The sequence below is a fragment of the Natrix helvetica genome (genome assembly GCF_964273705.1).
Source record: "Natrix helvetica genome assembly, chromosome: 2".
Classification (NCBI taxonomy): domain Eukaryota; kingdom Metazoa; phylum Chordata; class Lepidosauria; order Squamata; family Natricidae; genus Natrix; species Natrix helvetica.
Window position 1 is genome coordinate 147,428,853 of NC_138552.1, and position 15,656 is coordinate 147,444,508.

A 15,656-nucleotide genomic window follows, 5' to 3' on the forward strand; every position below is an offset into this window, starting at 1 on the left:
TGCCACCGTAACATTGAACAGTCACCAAATGAACTCTTGTAAATCGAGGACTCCCTTTTTAAACTATAGCATTACATAATCCGATTCCAGAGGCACAAAATGACAGGCTGGATATCTGTTCTTAAGAGCGGTTGAGGATTTATGTGCAACAGCTTCTGAGTTCTTGATGACTTTCTGATCCACGTTTGAACCTGGATTGCGCGATAACTGTGATTATGGATAGAAAATCGCAGGATCGCGAGCGCAGCCCAGAACAGGAAATATAGGGAACGTAAAGCGTTAAGCTAGGCGTCTTCGCTAAGCCTGGTTTGTCCGCTACAGGCCGCCGTAGCGGAGCCGGCTTGGTACAGTCATGGCTGCTGTCCGGGGAAAGAAGGGGGAAAGCAACGGCAGTAAGATGAGAGAGGAGGAGGAGGATGGAGAGGAAGATGGAGAGGAGAACATTCTCTACGACTTGCTGATCAACACCGAGTGGCCGCCGGAGTTTGAGGTGCAGGTGAGTCTTTTCGCCGTGGTCGCGCAGGCATTACTCGCCTGCTGGGCGGCGAGAGCAACTAAAGCAACCCGCCACGTAGGAGGGGAGAGAGGTCGGGTCCTGAGAAATAACCGCGTGTCATTGACTTCTTTAAGGACTGCCGCTTGTTTATGCCCGAATCTTAACTCTTGTGGCCCTGTGGGAACTTGAGCAAGAATACCCGCGTTGCAAAAACCTTTGGGTCGCCTGATCTAATGGTAGAATAAGCCACCTTCTGCCCTTAAAGATCATGTCAATCAAAAATCTTTAGGACATCAGGATGAAGGACAATAGCAGATGCGTCAGTCGGTTAATTATATTCTGTTGGGTGTCATTAAAAAAAACCTTGAAAAATCTGTGCATTGGCAAAAAATTCCATCAGTCAATTGCAAAAGGCTAACAATGTTCGGATCCACATTTTACTATGCCTTACAGCATTCTAGGTTCTTGGGAAGAACATAATGACAGCTCTGACTTCATATTCTGGGGACAATTGAAAAATAAAATATTTGTTACATGTATAAGTCGCCCAACTGTCAGCAGTTCTGGGTGGTTGATTGGTGTTGATTAGGACAACCAGGTACACAAAATAATAACCCATCTTTAAAGCGATAGCAGTGTGATGCTGACTTTATCTAATTTTGGGAAAGCTCGATAATTGTTTAGATGGGAGACTACCAGGGCTGTAGAGTAAAAGTTGAAGAAACGTCCTGGAAAACAGTAAATTTATTTATATAGAAATATAAATAAAATTAAAACAAAGTCTCTATGTGGTCACTACAGAAAGTTGTATTTGGAGCAGTAAAGTTATGATCAACTTTATAAGATTTGTATATGTAGTAAGTGGATTTATGATAAACTTTGTAATGTAATTAATGATCAACTTTATAAGGTTTGTATATGTAGTAAGTGGAGTAGTAGACACAGTCCTGGAAATGCATTGAATTGTGCAGATGTGGACAGTAGGATAACTTTTGCTTCCAAAGTGGTTAAAATTGTATTAGACATTAGTTGGGCGGCTGTGTGGCAGAAGGAACACTGGCTAAAGAGCATATTCTTTTCGTTGAAACTTAATGGTTTTTGGATTTCTTTATATTTTTGACAGACCCTGTCAAGTTTTCTTTCTGAGGGATTGTCTATGGATAGTTCTACAAGGGACATATTGTTTCTTATTGAAAAGAGGGATAGTAATGTATGCCGTTTTGTGGCTTAATTAAAATGATAATTGTTTGCTATGAGACTGCATCTGATTTCTCCCCAAATGAAAGTCCTTTTTTTGTCTATTCTTTCTCTTTGTATCTCTATAACTGTATATCATTGCAGGGGATCATTGTTACTGGTTATTAGCTAGAGATTGTCTATAGCAGTGATGGCTAAACTTTTCCAGACCGAGTGCCCAAAGTGTGCGTAGGCATGTCTGACCCCCAAAAAGCAATGCGTGAGGCTCCCACACATGCATGCACCCTGCCCCCTCGCACATGAATGGTAGAGACCCAAACATCAGCTGGCCGGCGGGAAGCATGTGCGCATGTATGGCGGAGCTGAAATGGGGCAACGGCTTGTGTGCCCACAGAGAGGGCGCTACATACCACCTCTGGCATATGTGCCATAGATTTGCCATCAGGGGTCTACAGCTTTTTATTTTCTATCATTCTGTCTTCATCAAAGTTGTGATGTTAACTGATAATTTTCTGGTTAGTGGCATTAGTACAACCATTCTATCCTGAATCACCATAACTTTTTAAAAGAAGAAGAACGAAGCAAGTGTTTTGAGCAATGGAGCTTAATCAGCCTTTTAATTGATTAACCATTTTTTAAAAAGTTCTTTATCTACTTGATTAAGGTAATTTACTGCATCTGCCCAATGACTCCTTGCTAACTGAAGCTATCAATGCCCTTTTTATTTTCTTTTTGTTATGCTGAAAACTACATAGCTAATTTATGCCATTAGGATTGTTTTGTAATTTCCACTTAATATTATGCTTCTTATAGAACAGGGGTGTGAAATTTGCGGCCCGCGTGTCGGATGCGTCACATGCTGGCCCTGCTTCTGTCCGGTTTAGCGGAGGGAGGGGGGAAAGTCCCAATACGTCATGTGATGCTGCCGTGACCACGCAAGTTTGACACCCCTGTTGAAGAGTATTCCCAAGAAACAGACCCTTAACAGATAAAAAGAGGACCTATTGCATGAATGGATGAATATGCAGCATTGAATTGTTTTGTGCCTTCTTACCTGGCTCTGGAGTTGAAGTAGTTTCTGAACATCTTTCTTTCATAATTCTCTAAAAGAACTTAGAGAGTAGTAATTTGAAGTAGCATTTTAAAGAGTTGCTTATCCCAACAGTTCATTTACAACCTGCAACAGCTTAATGGGCTTGCAAATAAAGGACTTACTGAAAACTTATCTTTTTGGTCTTACAGCCAAGAGGCAACCAGAAGCATTATGCATCATTTATCATCACAAGAGTGATTATGGGTAAATATCCATAGCTTCCTTATTCAGTAGATTTTATGTGGCTAAAATTAATATAATGTGAACTAATTAATTTTAATCATGGATATGGTTGCCCATTTGATAGCTGGGGCTCTGAACAGCATAAAAAGATTTTAAAGCTGTCACAAATTATTCACTAAAGTTATAAACTTGTTATTTGATAGTCTTATACTGCATCCAGCGCCTAGTGTAATAGTAATTGCATAGTATTTAGAGACAGACTTTGCCTTAATGACTGCCCTGCTTAACGATTGTTCAAAGTTACAAGGATGCTGAAAAAATAACTTTATAATCAGCCCTAGCATTTACACTCATTGCAATATCTCTGTGTTCACGTTATCAACATTTGGGCATTTCACAACCAGTATGACTGTTGCACCATTCCCATGGTCACATGATCACAGTTTCTGTGCTTTGCAACCAGCTTCTGCACAGTCAATGAAGAATCCTGCAGTAAAATAGAAAGTTATGATCATGTGAACCTCACTTAATGACTGAAGGTGACTTGCTTAATGACTAAATGGGAAGCGACATCATAAGGCCATTGTGGCCTATTGGCATTAATTTATTCATTATGAAAGTGTAGCATAGGCCTCTCAGGATCTCTTTTCTATATTTGGATGCATTTCTGTGTAGGTACATATATACCTACACAGGTTCGTTGTTTCTTGATTATATTAAATAATCAATTATACAACACACTGTTAAGGGTAGAAACCATTGCCACAAAATAAACTTATGTATTGCCATTAGCAGCCTTTGCTCCTGCCTTCAGCTACCAAATTATGTATGAATGCTGAGTAAGAATGTTTAGGATATGAGAATAATGAAAAAAATAAATATCATGATATTGTTTCCATGCCTAACCCCAAATAGAGTTAATTTTTAGAGAATTTTTTTTTGGGGGGAGGGGGGTAAATTAGAGGGCCTGTTGACAAAACAGTGACAGAAAATAGCCTCTTCTATTGGTCTTGCTTTCTTTCAAATATAATTATATTCCCTTTTAGGCCCTGCCTTATTTCTGCGCCACTTTTGGAGCAGGTAAGCCACTGTTAAACACAACTGATTAAAGCTCTGTCTTAAGAGAGGGTGTGGCATTTTAAAAGCATTATTTTATCTCTTATAATAGCATTTGGAAGATACTATGATCTTTGGTTCTGAAATGGTAATTTTTTATTCAATAAGATTTATCTTCTAAAAGGCACTTTTATTTTTTTAGGATATTGAATATAAATTGTTTCTGTGTGTACACTGTGCCTGTGTGTATATATACTGTATACACACACACACACATGAACACACAGCTCTTGAGAGCTTGTTTCTCATCAGAGGTTTTTTTACATTTTGTGTTTGATCTTATTAATATTATAGTGGTTTATATCCTGCTTTCAAGAATATAAATCTTTGCCTTATACCAATGGCTTAAACAAGTGTAGTATTAAACGTCAAGAAAACATATGGCTAAAAAATAGGAAAACAAGTAGCAATAATCGTAGTTCAACTACTTTTAATATTTCAGATATTGTGTTTCTTCTGCATTTAATAGAGCTATGTGAAAAAAGTACAGGAGAACTCTTTGGGGAGGAATTTGTAAACATTCCTACTTATTGCAGTTCATCTGCTGTTTTCTAACAATTGTCATGTAATTAAAATTCATGAGCATCACCTTTATTGCTCTGACATAAACATATTTCTGCTTCTAGTAGTGCAACATTATCTCTCCCTGTTGGATTTGTCCGCCTGGTCAGTAAACAGATGAATTGGCATCTAGAACTTGCAAGGTTGGTGGCAAGGTTACCTTTTCCTTTGAAAGTTTACAATAATTGACTTTGGACCTCTTGCATTTAGACTAAATGCTTTAATATGTAATGTGCAACAAGGCAATTTTAATTTAATTAATTTGTTGTAGAATAACAGCCAGTGCAGAAATTGACATCCAGAGTTCAATATATCACTTTTGAAATGAGTTGGGAAATTTGAAGTATTTTTGCCTGAGTCCAGATTTGACAAAATTGATATGGAATTTGAGTTTTTGAATGGTGGCAAAGGCATCGATAAAAATCTTGGTTTTTGGTTTTTATGTAGAGAGTTGTTTTTAAGCCATAGCTTTAGTCAGTGGTGAAATTCAATTTTTTTTTACTACCCATTCTATGGGCTTGGTGGGTGTGGCAGGGGAAGGATACTGCAAAATCTCCATTCCCACCCCACTCGGGCCAGCCAGAGGTGGTATTTGCTGGTTCTCTGAACTATTCAAAATTTCCTCTACCGGTTCTCCAGAACCTGCTGAATTTCACCCCTGGTTTTAGCCTCCAGTTTTTGTTCCCCAAATCCTGCTGTTGGCTGCTTATATTTCTTTGCAGTTTCTGATTTGGGATAAATGTTTGAAAGGGATGTATTTCGGCAGTAGAAATGAATTTTGTGTTTTATGACAGCCATAGGATTTCTCATCTTACTTGTGCTCTCAGTTTTTATTATATGCAATGCAAGGATAGTATTAGATCCAGATTTAATCAGACTTACACTTGAGTTAACAACGGCTAACCTGACTCCTACTATTTCCATTGTTGAACTCTTGATTAAATCCAGAACGAACCCAGTTTATATATTTACTAGAGATACTGTATATTCTCAGGGTACGTTCATGTTTCTAGTACTTCCTGAAGCACCATGTTCACCACAATTTAGTGGCGTGTTCTACAATTTAACCTTTGAATATATTTGTAATGTCAGAGAATTTGTTTACTCAAAAATAGAGAGAAAGGATTTGTGATGCTGTAAAATATTGAGACTACCTCACATTTGCCATGTATTTAAGACTCTATTATATTAAATGAATCCTGAGATGTCTTGGAAGCAGTAATCGGCTATGATTTTCATTCAAACTTTTTTATTTTTGTAGCAATGGAAAACTGTTAGCAGTTGTTCAAGACCAGACTATAGAAATAAGGTAAGTGAAGAATAACACAATTGTAAGATTGAGATTATCTTGGCAACGTTTTGGCAAGGTCCCACTCGCCGTCCTCAGGGTGGTGTTTTTGGCTTAAAGCGTGGCCAGAGCTGCCATCTTTCTATAATTCTTGGTGGGTGGGTGTGGAGTGCTGGCTACCTACACCCGTGAAAATCTACTAACACACACACACACACACACACACACACACACACGGTGTGTGTGTGTGTGTATGTGCTTAGATATGTACTTAGATATATATTTAGATATAGACATACTGCTTCAGCGTGCTTTACAGCCCTCTTTAGTCAACCTTAAACAAGTCAGGATTGGACTGTTGGCAGTCAGCTGAATTAGCCTGCAATACTGTATTCTAACCACTGCACCACCACGGCTCTATACATAGGTTTATTGTATGCTAAAGTTCTGTACAAGAATCTGAACTACTAATGGTCAAAGCAAATTGGCGGCAGATAATAGTCAAAGAAATTCAAGGTGGGCTGGACTTATATCTCTTGTGAGTGCAAAGAGTGTGAATAACCTTATGCGTTAGACTAAATTAAAGAGTTAATATTTCTTCTATGCAAAATGGGCTATAATTTATGAACATAATTATATCATCCCATGGCAATTCTCAAAAGAAGCAATGATTTGCATCCAGTTCTTGCATCTGAGTGACACAATTTCACCCAGCATTCCCCTCTTTTTACAGCACATTGCCATCAAAATATAGCCTAACACAGTGGTTCTCAACCTGTGGGTCGGGACCCTTTGGGGGTCGAATGACCCTTTCACAGGGGTTGCCTAAGACCATCGAAAAACACATATTTTTGAAAAAATACAGAAAACATAAAATAATTTTATGGTTGGGGGTCACCACAACATGAGGAACTGTATTAAAGAGTCGCGGCATTAGGAAGGTTGAGACCCACTGGCCTAACATAAACCAACTTCCAAACTTTTCCATTATCATGTGATTGCCATTTGCAACCTTCTCTGCTTGTTTCCCAAAGAAATCAATGGTGAAGCCGACAGTTTTGACCTAGGCTTCCCCAGCAGCACAAAGCCAAGTCCTCATCCCGATAAACCCCTTTTATTTAATTTACAGTGAATTCCTCTCCAACAAAGTCTTTCCTCTCCCGCAGTCTTTCAAGATAGTTCACAATTACCGATCTTTACCAGGCTTGGAGAGTTGCCAGGCCAATATCTTTCAGATGCCGCAATACTTAGCAAGAATTCAGAAATGAACTAATTGTCTCCTGCAAACATCCCTCCCCTTTCGTTCCATTTTAATTCCCTATGGGTGGCCTTACTCCCAAGTTGACCTTTGTTCCTTAGCTCTTCCCTTTGTCTGGCAACTCTGTGCATGTGCCCACTAGGAAGAGGCTCCAGCTGTTTGTCTGCCTCACTGATGTCTGGCTCCGAAGCCAGCTGATAACTGTCAGACGGCCCTGGCCTCATCTCTGCCTCTGATTCAGAGCCCTCGTCAGAGCCTTCCACAGACTCCAGGACTGGCCCATGTTCCTCCCCAACCTCCTCACTGTCCGAATCTGCTGCCAGCTCAGCTGGCTGCTGGCGGGCCACAACACTGGGAAGGAAGGTCACAAATGACTGGAATAAATTTCCCCCAGCCACATCCCCTCTCCCGGCTCCTCTGTGCTTGTGGTAGCCAGCACACAACCCTGTGCATCTTCCCTGACCTGTATCTCTGTCACCTCCTTGGGCACCCTCCCCCACTCTATTCCCCATGCTCCCTTCCTTTCCCCACCTGTCAGCAACCACTTACCTGCGTGTGGGCCTGGGACTTGCAACTTCCTCCTGGTTGCCCCACTGATTTTGGTTGTGGGAAACTGGCAGGAAGTTTCTTCACTTCATAACTGAGGGATTCTGTTAATCATGGGATTGCTTAGTATTAGACATTCCAGTTCCAGTTGCCTGTGTAAGTCAAGGACTGTCAGTGTAAGAGGAGGTTATTGAGAGCCTATTGTAGCATTCTTTTTCCTTTGTTAAACAGAGCTTCAAGTGACATATGTGAGGAGATGTGAATTATGGAAAGTGTGTCCATATTTTAAATTTAATAGTGAAATACATTCGCTTAAAATGATGCTTACTTTTCACTTCCACTTACTTTGACATCTTTTTAAAGGACCTACCTCCTTTTATAATGAACACTATTTAAAGTGACATTCAAAGATTGGTGTAATCTCACCCTTTGAAAAAAATAGCGTAGAACAACAATCAAGATATTTTGGAAGAGTAAAAACATGCATTTTGAATGTTGCAGGTCTGCCAAGGATGAATTTGGGTCTGTCATTGGGAAATGTCAAGGTAAGTAATTTTTCACTTGCAAGTAAATTACAATTTATCCAGAAAAAAAATACAAAACAACCCCTATCAAATGCAGTTCTAACCAAAAGTTCCATTTTGGTTTCTAGCTACTGCATCCTATTTTCTCTTTGTTGCTTTATGTTTCTCCTTTTCTACAAAAGGTGATTAATGTTTTGTCTCCACTGAGCTTGCTGTGGCTTGATGCCCCTGTTTTGTTTAGTATCTGTCCCTTTCCACAAGGCTCTAGGACAGTGATGGCAAACCTTTTTTGGCTGCCGTACCAAAAGCAGGGGGAGCACAGGGGGGTCCTCTGCCGGCGTGCCACACCCACAATGCTATGTGCACCCCCCAGTGCTTGCACATGTGCCCGATCAGCGACACCCCACCCCCACTTTTGCCACAGTTTTTTTCCTTCCCCAGGCTCCAGAGGTTTTCTAGGAGCCTGGGGAGGGCGAAAACAACCTCCCCCCTCCCCCCGGACGCCCTTCTGAGGCCCCAGGAGCTTCCCTGAAGCCTCTGAAGACCAAAAAATGGACCTACGGGGAACCCGGAAGTTCTGGAATGGTGACTTCCGGTTTGTTCGAAGGGCCTTCAGGAGGCTTCCCTGAAGGCTCCGGAGGGCAAAAACCAGCCCTACCAGCAAACTGGAAATGACTTTCAGTTTGTGCGTAGGGCTGATTTTCTGATTTTGATTTCCGGAGCCTTCAGTGGCCTTCAGGAGGCTTCCCTGAAGGCTCCGGAGGGCAAAAAACGGTCCTACGAGCAAACCGGAAGTCCATTCCTGAATTTTTTCGCCCTTAGGCAGCTTCAGGGAAGCCTCCGGAGGGTGAAAAATGGTCTCAAAAGAAGGCTGAAGTCAGCTGGCCAGCGCGCACATGTGCGCTGGCCAGCTGACAGGGCATCGCTTCGCGTGCCCTGACAAATGGCTCCACGTGCCACCTGTGGCACGCGTGCCATAGGTTCACCATCACGGCTCTAGGATAATTCGCCACTGCCAATTTTTCACAGTTAATTCACTATGGCCAATTCGTTATGACCAACTCTCCGCAGGACAAGTGTAACATTAATATCGAAGAAATGGTGGAATAGAATCATTAAAGAAAGCATGCCAGAGGGAGAAAATGAAATGTAAATGTCAAAAATTAAAATAATATTTTAATTATTTTAAATAATTAAATTGAATTGTTGAATTGTTCTGTGGTGAGTTGTCTCTTGGTGAATTGGCCATGGCGAATTGGCTGTGGCAAGATGGCCATGGCAAGGACTGTGGCGAGTTGTTCCACAAAGCTTATGCTTCCTTGAAGTTTATTTGTAGAACTAAAGCTACATTGGTTCAGTGAAGGTGATCATTTGGCGAAGGAGTGAATCGTTAATCAGAATGATGTGGTTATTCCTTGGAAGGGTAGAGGATTTATATCATTAAGGGTATTTGTTTGCATTTTATGGCTGAGTTATTCTTCAAACAGAAATTTATAAATGAAAATACCTTCTGGTGAGAAAAATATTCCCACACATGAAAGATAACTTCTTCTCAAATTATATCAGCGATTGCATGGATTTAGCAATTTGGATTTGGCAAATTTATAAGCTCCCAAATATTCCTTTGTGCTTGTCTTTGCATGTTCAGCCTGTTACGGTACCTTTGTTCAAAGCAAAAGTACTGAATATCTGAAAGTACAACAAATATGGGAGCTTTGAGGTGGCCAGAACTTACATTCTATTATTTTATTTTAACTCAACATAGGACTGCAGCATTTTTTGCAATCAAAGCTGCTTGTGGAGGAAGAAGTTTAAGGTCATAGGTTTTATATAAGTATCTGCACCACTCATTAGTATATGTAGAAGGAGTGTCTAAAACAGGAGACCAACATTAGCACAATCCCTAAAATAAGCCAACTTAGTCCTAGTTAGTCTAAGGTTTGCCCTTGGTTTGCCATAGTTCACATGATTAGATCTGGACATGTCTTTTGATGAAAAGAAGCACTTTTTGGATCCAAAACACGAACAAGCCATAGCAATTCAAAAGTTTAGGTGTGGCTGAACTTTTGGTCCACAAAAGGTCTTCCTGGCAGAATATCTGGGCAACAACCATGCCAGGCCATGGAATGGTTGCTTCATTGCTTTTGTACTATGAGATCAGAGTAATGGCTTGTTTGTTGAGGAACCTACATTTCCAGGATTTTATCTCTGATTTAGAGGCATATGGACCCAAAGAAATAGAAGAGAAACGGATTATATGAGCCCTGAAAAAGGGGAAGCGCAAATCAACAGGTAGAATATGTAATCGCTCTGTCCTAATCAAAGTAATCAATCAATCACACTTGCCTCTTAAAACATTTATGGATATAAAATAGGCAGATGAAGTAATATTTTCTCTTCCTCTTTTTTTTTTTAAAAAAAATCATAGTTTTCAGAGTGATTGTGGAGATGCCCTTATAAAGTGCAGCCCTGGTTTTTTTCCCTCCTTTCCCATAACTTTCAAGGGCTTTCATTATTATTCAGAGTTCTCGGTCTGTGACTTTGATTCATGAGCCCGCTTCCACTCCATGGTTCATAGATTATCAAAACAACATTGCGCCCGTCCTTCAATGCAGAGAAGCTATAAAACAAAGCATGGTTATTTTTAGAACGGCTTTGTCATAGGGAACATTGGAACATGTATCTGCTATGCAACTGTTTAAAAGTTGCAGTTTGGAAAAAGGGATTTTTTTTTTTTTGCTAACCACTTGGAGCCGATCTGTTTATCTTCTTTTCCATGTAGTCCCCAAAGATCCGAATCCCCAATGGAGATGTGTCGCATGGAGTCATGATTGCACTTTGCTTGCCTATGGTGAAAGCACAGGGACTGTTCGAGTATTTGACTTGGTCGGCAGCGAACTCTTCCTCATCCAACCGGTATTTTCTTTTCCTTTTTTTTACAAGCTTTACAAGTCCGATTACCGTGCAGTGGAACCACCTTAGCCATTGCAGTTTTAACCTCTTAAGATGAGAACTTGCATTGTTATACGCCAGTGATGGCTAACCTTTTCTAGACCAAGTGCCCAAAGTGCGTGCGCACATGCAAATGTGTGTATGTGTGCCTGATCCCCCTAAATGCAATGCATGTGCAGCCCCATGCATGTGCCCTGCCCCCTGTGCATGCTCGTGCCCCCGCACACCCCCTGCCCCCTGCGCATCCGTGCGCAGCCCCACACATGTCCCACCCCTGCACGTACACAGCAGAGGCCCCAAGACCAGCTGGCCTGTGCATGCATGGGTGCATGCATGGTGGAGCTGACCTGGGGCGACGGCTTGCGTGCCCACAGAGAGGGTGCTGCGTGCCATAGGTTCGCCATCATGGTTATATGCTTTATTGCTCATTTTGGCTGAGTAGCAATTTTGCACGTTTGTTGGTAAACTTGCATTCTTTGTTTGCAGATAGTTGAACAAGTGTATTTTATTTTATTTATGTCAAAAAGGCTGCTGGGGTTGACCTAAAATTGTTGATGATCTCTAAAATAATATTTCTAAACAGAACATCATTTAGGCACCAGTATTTTCATACTGGAAGATGTGTGGTCATGTATTTATGTATTTATTTATTATCTCGCCATATTACTTGGTAAGTAATTCAACTTGGTGAACATACCTAATCCTCGTACCGCCTCTCATTTTCCCCACAATTAGTCTGAGGTGAGTTAGGCTGAGAGAAAGTGACTAGCCGAATGTCACACAGCTGCCTTTCACGCCTAACTTGAACTAGAACTCACAATCTTCTGATATCTAGGCCAGCACCTTAATCACCATACTATATTGGCTTTTTCTGGATCAAAAATCTCAATTGCCACAATATAATTTTAGACAATCATAAATATGCTAACTAGACTTTTCTGATAGGCCTATTATCAAACACTTAAATTGCAGGAAGGGTTGGATATTGGGGAAAAGAAAATCTAATTGAAAGAATTTGTACTTTTTTTTAGTTTATTAATGTACTATTAATAAGTGTTAACACTACATGATGAAATTACTTCATACTAATAGTGAAGAATGCATATTCTCTATAAAACATTAGGGTTACTTTTAATAATATACTATTGAGATTTTTAATTTCTGAGTTTTTATAAAAAAAATGTTTGGTTTCAATTAGAAAATATTTTCTAGTGTTTGAAGCCTTTTTAAATTTCTTTGTTTTAAAAAACCTATTTTTTTAAATCTTTATTTTGAATAGGACACTAGTTTCCCAGGAGACTTGACTTATGCCATTGCAGGATTGATCTTCCTGGAATATAAAGCGAGTGCTCAGTGGTCAGCTGAATTGTTAGTCATCAATTATCGTGGTGAGCTGAAAAGCTACCTGGTGAGGTAAATATGAGGTGATGTGTCTACCAATAATTTATTGGAACTCCTATTTCATGAAATAAGTCCTTGTATCTTTTCTTGATCTAGTGTTGGAACAAATCAGAGCTACCAAGAGAGCCATGTTTTCAACTTTAGCAAGCATTATATTAATGGAATAACTGGAGTAATTTATCATCCTGCGCATCGGTAAGATTGGGTAATTTAAATAACTGTTTTAATGAAGTAGCCGGGGGTTTGATATCATTTAGTTGTCACCCCCCCTCCTCCTTAAATGTTTCATTGCAGTGAGGTAATTAATAACAGCAATCACTGGCTCTTAGCGAACATTAGGAGTAATGTTTCATTTAGATTGGGGAGGGTAATAGATGGTCTGTTGCTATGTTGCTAAGTACTCTGTGATCTTCTGGTACTACTGCACCAATGCAAGAGGATTTAGATAAAAGTGTATGTCAGGAATGAGCAACATGGTGGCCAAGTGGTGCAGATGCTCGCCTCCCACTCGGAAGCTTGGGAGTTCAATCCTAAATAGATATTTCTCTCCTTGGTGCAAAGACAAAAATATATGCTGTGAACTCCATGGGGCATTAGGAAGGGCATCCGGCCAGTAAATGCTCAGCTCCATTCAGCTGTTCCAACTCTACCACAAGTTAAGAGATTAGAGAGCTGTAAAAAGGGAGTTTTTTAGTGTATGTCAGGCATCAGCAATCATCAGCTTTGCAAGGTAGCCCTGACAAGAAGCACACTCAAGAAGTACAGCTCTTAACTTTTTGTAATATTTTATGCTTACATGAGTAGATCTTGCAATTCTGAAAGTCTCTTTCTCCCCCTTCACCTTTAAAGTTTAAGACACTAGGGAAGATCCCTTTTGATACGTTTGCCATTCCCCTGTTGCTTGTTCAGGCTAAGCTTTCTCTAGTCTGTAGCTTTCATTCTTCCCTCCCAAGGTCATTCTCATATACCATTATAACAATTTCCATTGGGTGAGGGGCTATGGCAAACTTTGCACAGTATGTGAGGGCCAACAAGAGGGTGTGATCAGGCACAAAGCAACAGGACGTTATGAAGGCTATGCAGGTAGTCCTTGACTTACAACCGTTTATTTAGTGACCAAAGTTAGAACGGCACTGAAAAAGTAACTTATGACCGGTTTTCACAGGACCGTTGCATCATCCATTGCATGGTCACGTTATCAAAATTTGGATGCTTGGCAACTGGTTCAGTTTAGTATTCAGGAGTTATATGATCAGTTTTTGTGACCTTCTGACAAGCAAAGTCAATGAGGGACGCCAGATTCATTTCACAACTGTGTCACTAACTTAACAACTGCAATGATTCACTTAACAGCTGAAAGGTCATAAAATAGAGCAAAAGTCACTTAATAAACGTAAATTTTAGGCTCATTTGTGTTCGTAAGTCGAGGACTACCTGTATACCTTAAGGTGGACTTCTTTATCTTGCAGGATATCCTTTTGCTCAACTCCATTCCTTCTCTTTCTCCCCCCCCCTCTTCCCCCTCTTCCTCTTCTTCTTCCCCTTCTTCCTCTCCTCCATTTTTATTCTGCCTTTTATAAGTTTTGGGTCAACTCACAGTGGCAAACATACCTAATCCTCCTGCCTCCTATTGTCCCTATAACAACAACCCTGTGAGGCGAGGTGAGGTGGGCTGAGAGAGAATGACCGGCCGAAAGTCACTCAGTTGGTTTTCATAACTAAAACAGGAGTAGAACGGACCAGCTCTTGGTTTCTAACTCAGCACCTTTAGCACTACACTATTTTATAACTTATTGTTTATCTTACACAAATATTCCTGATTACTACTTCAGTGCATGGCTTATATGGTTTCCCAGGGTATTATGCTTAAATTTCCTTGCTTATTCTCATAAGGGAAAACCTATTATATTTGTTACATTGCATATATTTCTCCCCTTGTTCCCTGATAACTCTTAACTCATTAAAGATGTAATTCAAATATTTCTGTGGTTGATCTCCTTCCCATGAGCTTTCTTTCAATTACAATTGCATGCATGTATGAGTTGAGATCATTTCTGAATTAGCGAGCAGTGGCATTTTCCTTTGATGCCATCTCTCTTAAATTGTTGCTTCTGTTTTGCATTTTGTCAGCTCTGTGAAGAATTGTTTAAAATTTTAAACTTGTGCTGCAGTGCTTTTTTTAGTTCATAAAATGTTTTGGGTATATAACTTAATATGGTAGCTTTTTTTTGCTGTCATTACATTTCAAATACTTTATGAAGTAGTTGGGACTAGTTGTTAAGGAACTGGTTTACAAAGCAGGAGGAAGTGAGTTCTAGTCCTGCTTTAGGCATGAATACCAGCTGGGTGACCTTGGGCCAGGCACTTTCTCTCAGCCCAAAACTAGAGTTGTTGGTATGGGGAAAATGAGAGAAGGAAGGAATTACTATGTTTGTTGCCTCGAGTTATTTATAAAAACAATAAAAGCTGGCTAAAGATAAATGAAATACACTTACATTATGAACAGTATCATTTTTCCCAATTAAAATGCATCAAACGTTAAGGCTTTCTCTAAGCATGTAATAAAAACTCCACTTTTAAGCCTCTTGATGTATGGGAAATGAGTCCCCTTGCAAGGTTGTTGTATATGGATTAGCAATATAATCCATCCCTGAGATTACTTGAAAGCGAGGTAATATCTCAGTATTACTTCTGAAGCCCACCAGGTCTGCTAGAATGCAGAAGAAAGTAATAAGAAACTTGGATATATTCTCTGATATAATATTTGTAGAAGCAGTTATAATTTTTTTTTCCTTTTGTTACCACCAAATGTACAATTTGCGTAGGTTAACCAACACCACAGACCTGAAGCAGATGATACTGTAAAACAAGCTGCTAGTATAGTTAAGCATTAAGAAGATGGAATATTGCCATTTATTTTATAGTATTGTTTATGGTTCTTACATTACAGAGATTGTAGCAATAGCAATAGCGCTTAGACTTATATACCACTTCATAGTGCTTGTACTATTAACTGCTCTCTACGCAGTTTACAGAGTCAA

At 40.0% G+C, this 15,656-nt stretch overlaps 1 protein-coding gene across 1 annotated transcript in view; it reads left to right on the top strand.

The window, feature by feature from the left end:
• Positions 1 to 221: 221 nt before the first annotated feature.
• The window catches only part of NBAS (NBAS subunit of NRZ tethering complex), a 179,926-nt gene continuing 164,491 nt past the window's right edge, over positions 222 to 15,656 (top strand). The window contains exons 1-9 of the mRNA XM_081945203.1: positions 222 to 496; positions 2,936 to 2,990; positions 4,016 to 4,049; positions 4,712 to 4,789; positions 5,908 to 5,955; positions 8,240 to 8,283; positions 11,045 to 11,178; positions 12,494 to 12,627; positions 12,712 to 12,810. Of these exons, the coding sequence (XP_081801329.1) occupies positions 353 to 496; positions 2,936 to 2,990; positions 4,016 to 4,049; positions 4,712 to 4,789; positions 5,908 to 5,955; positions 8,240 to 8,283; positions 11,045 to 11,178; positions 12,494 to 12,627; positions 12,712 to 12,810 (770 nt within the window). The 5' untranslated portion in view covers positions 222 to 352. The remainder of the gene's footprint in view (positions 497 to 2,935; positions 2,991 to 4,015; positions 4,050 to 4,711; positions 4,790 to 5,907; positions 5,956 to 8,239; positions 8,284 to 11,044; positions 11,179 to 12,493; positions 12,628 to 12,711; positions 12,811 to 15,656) is intronic.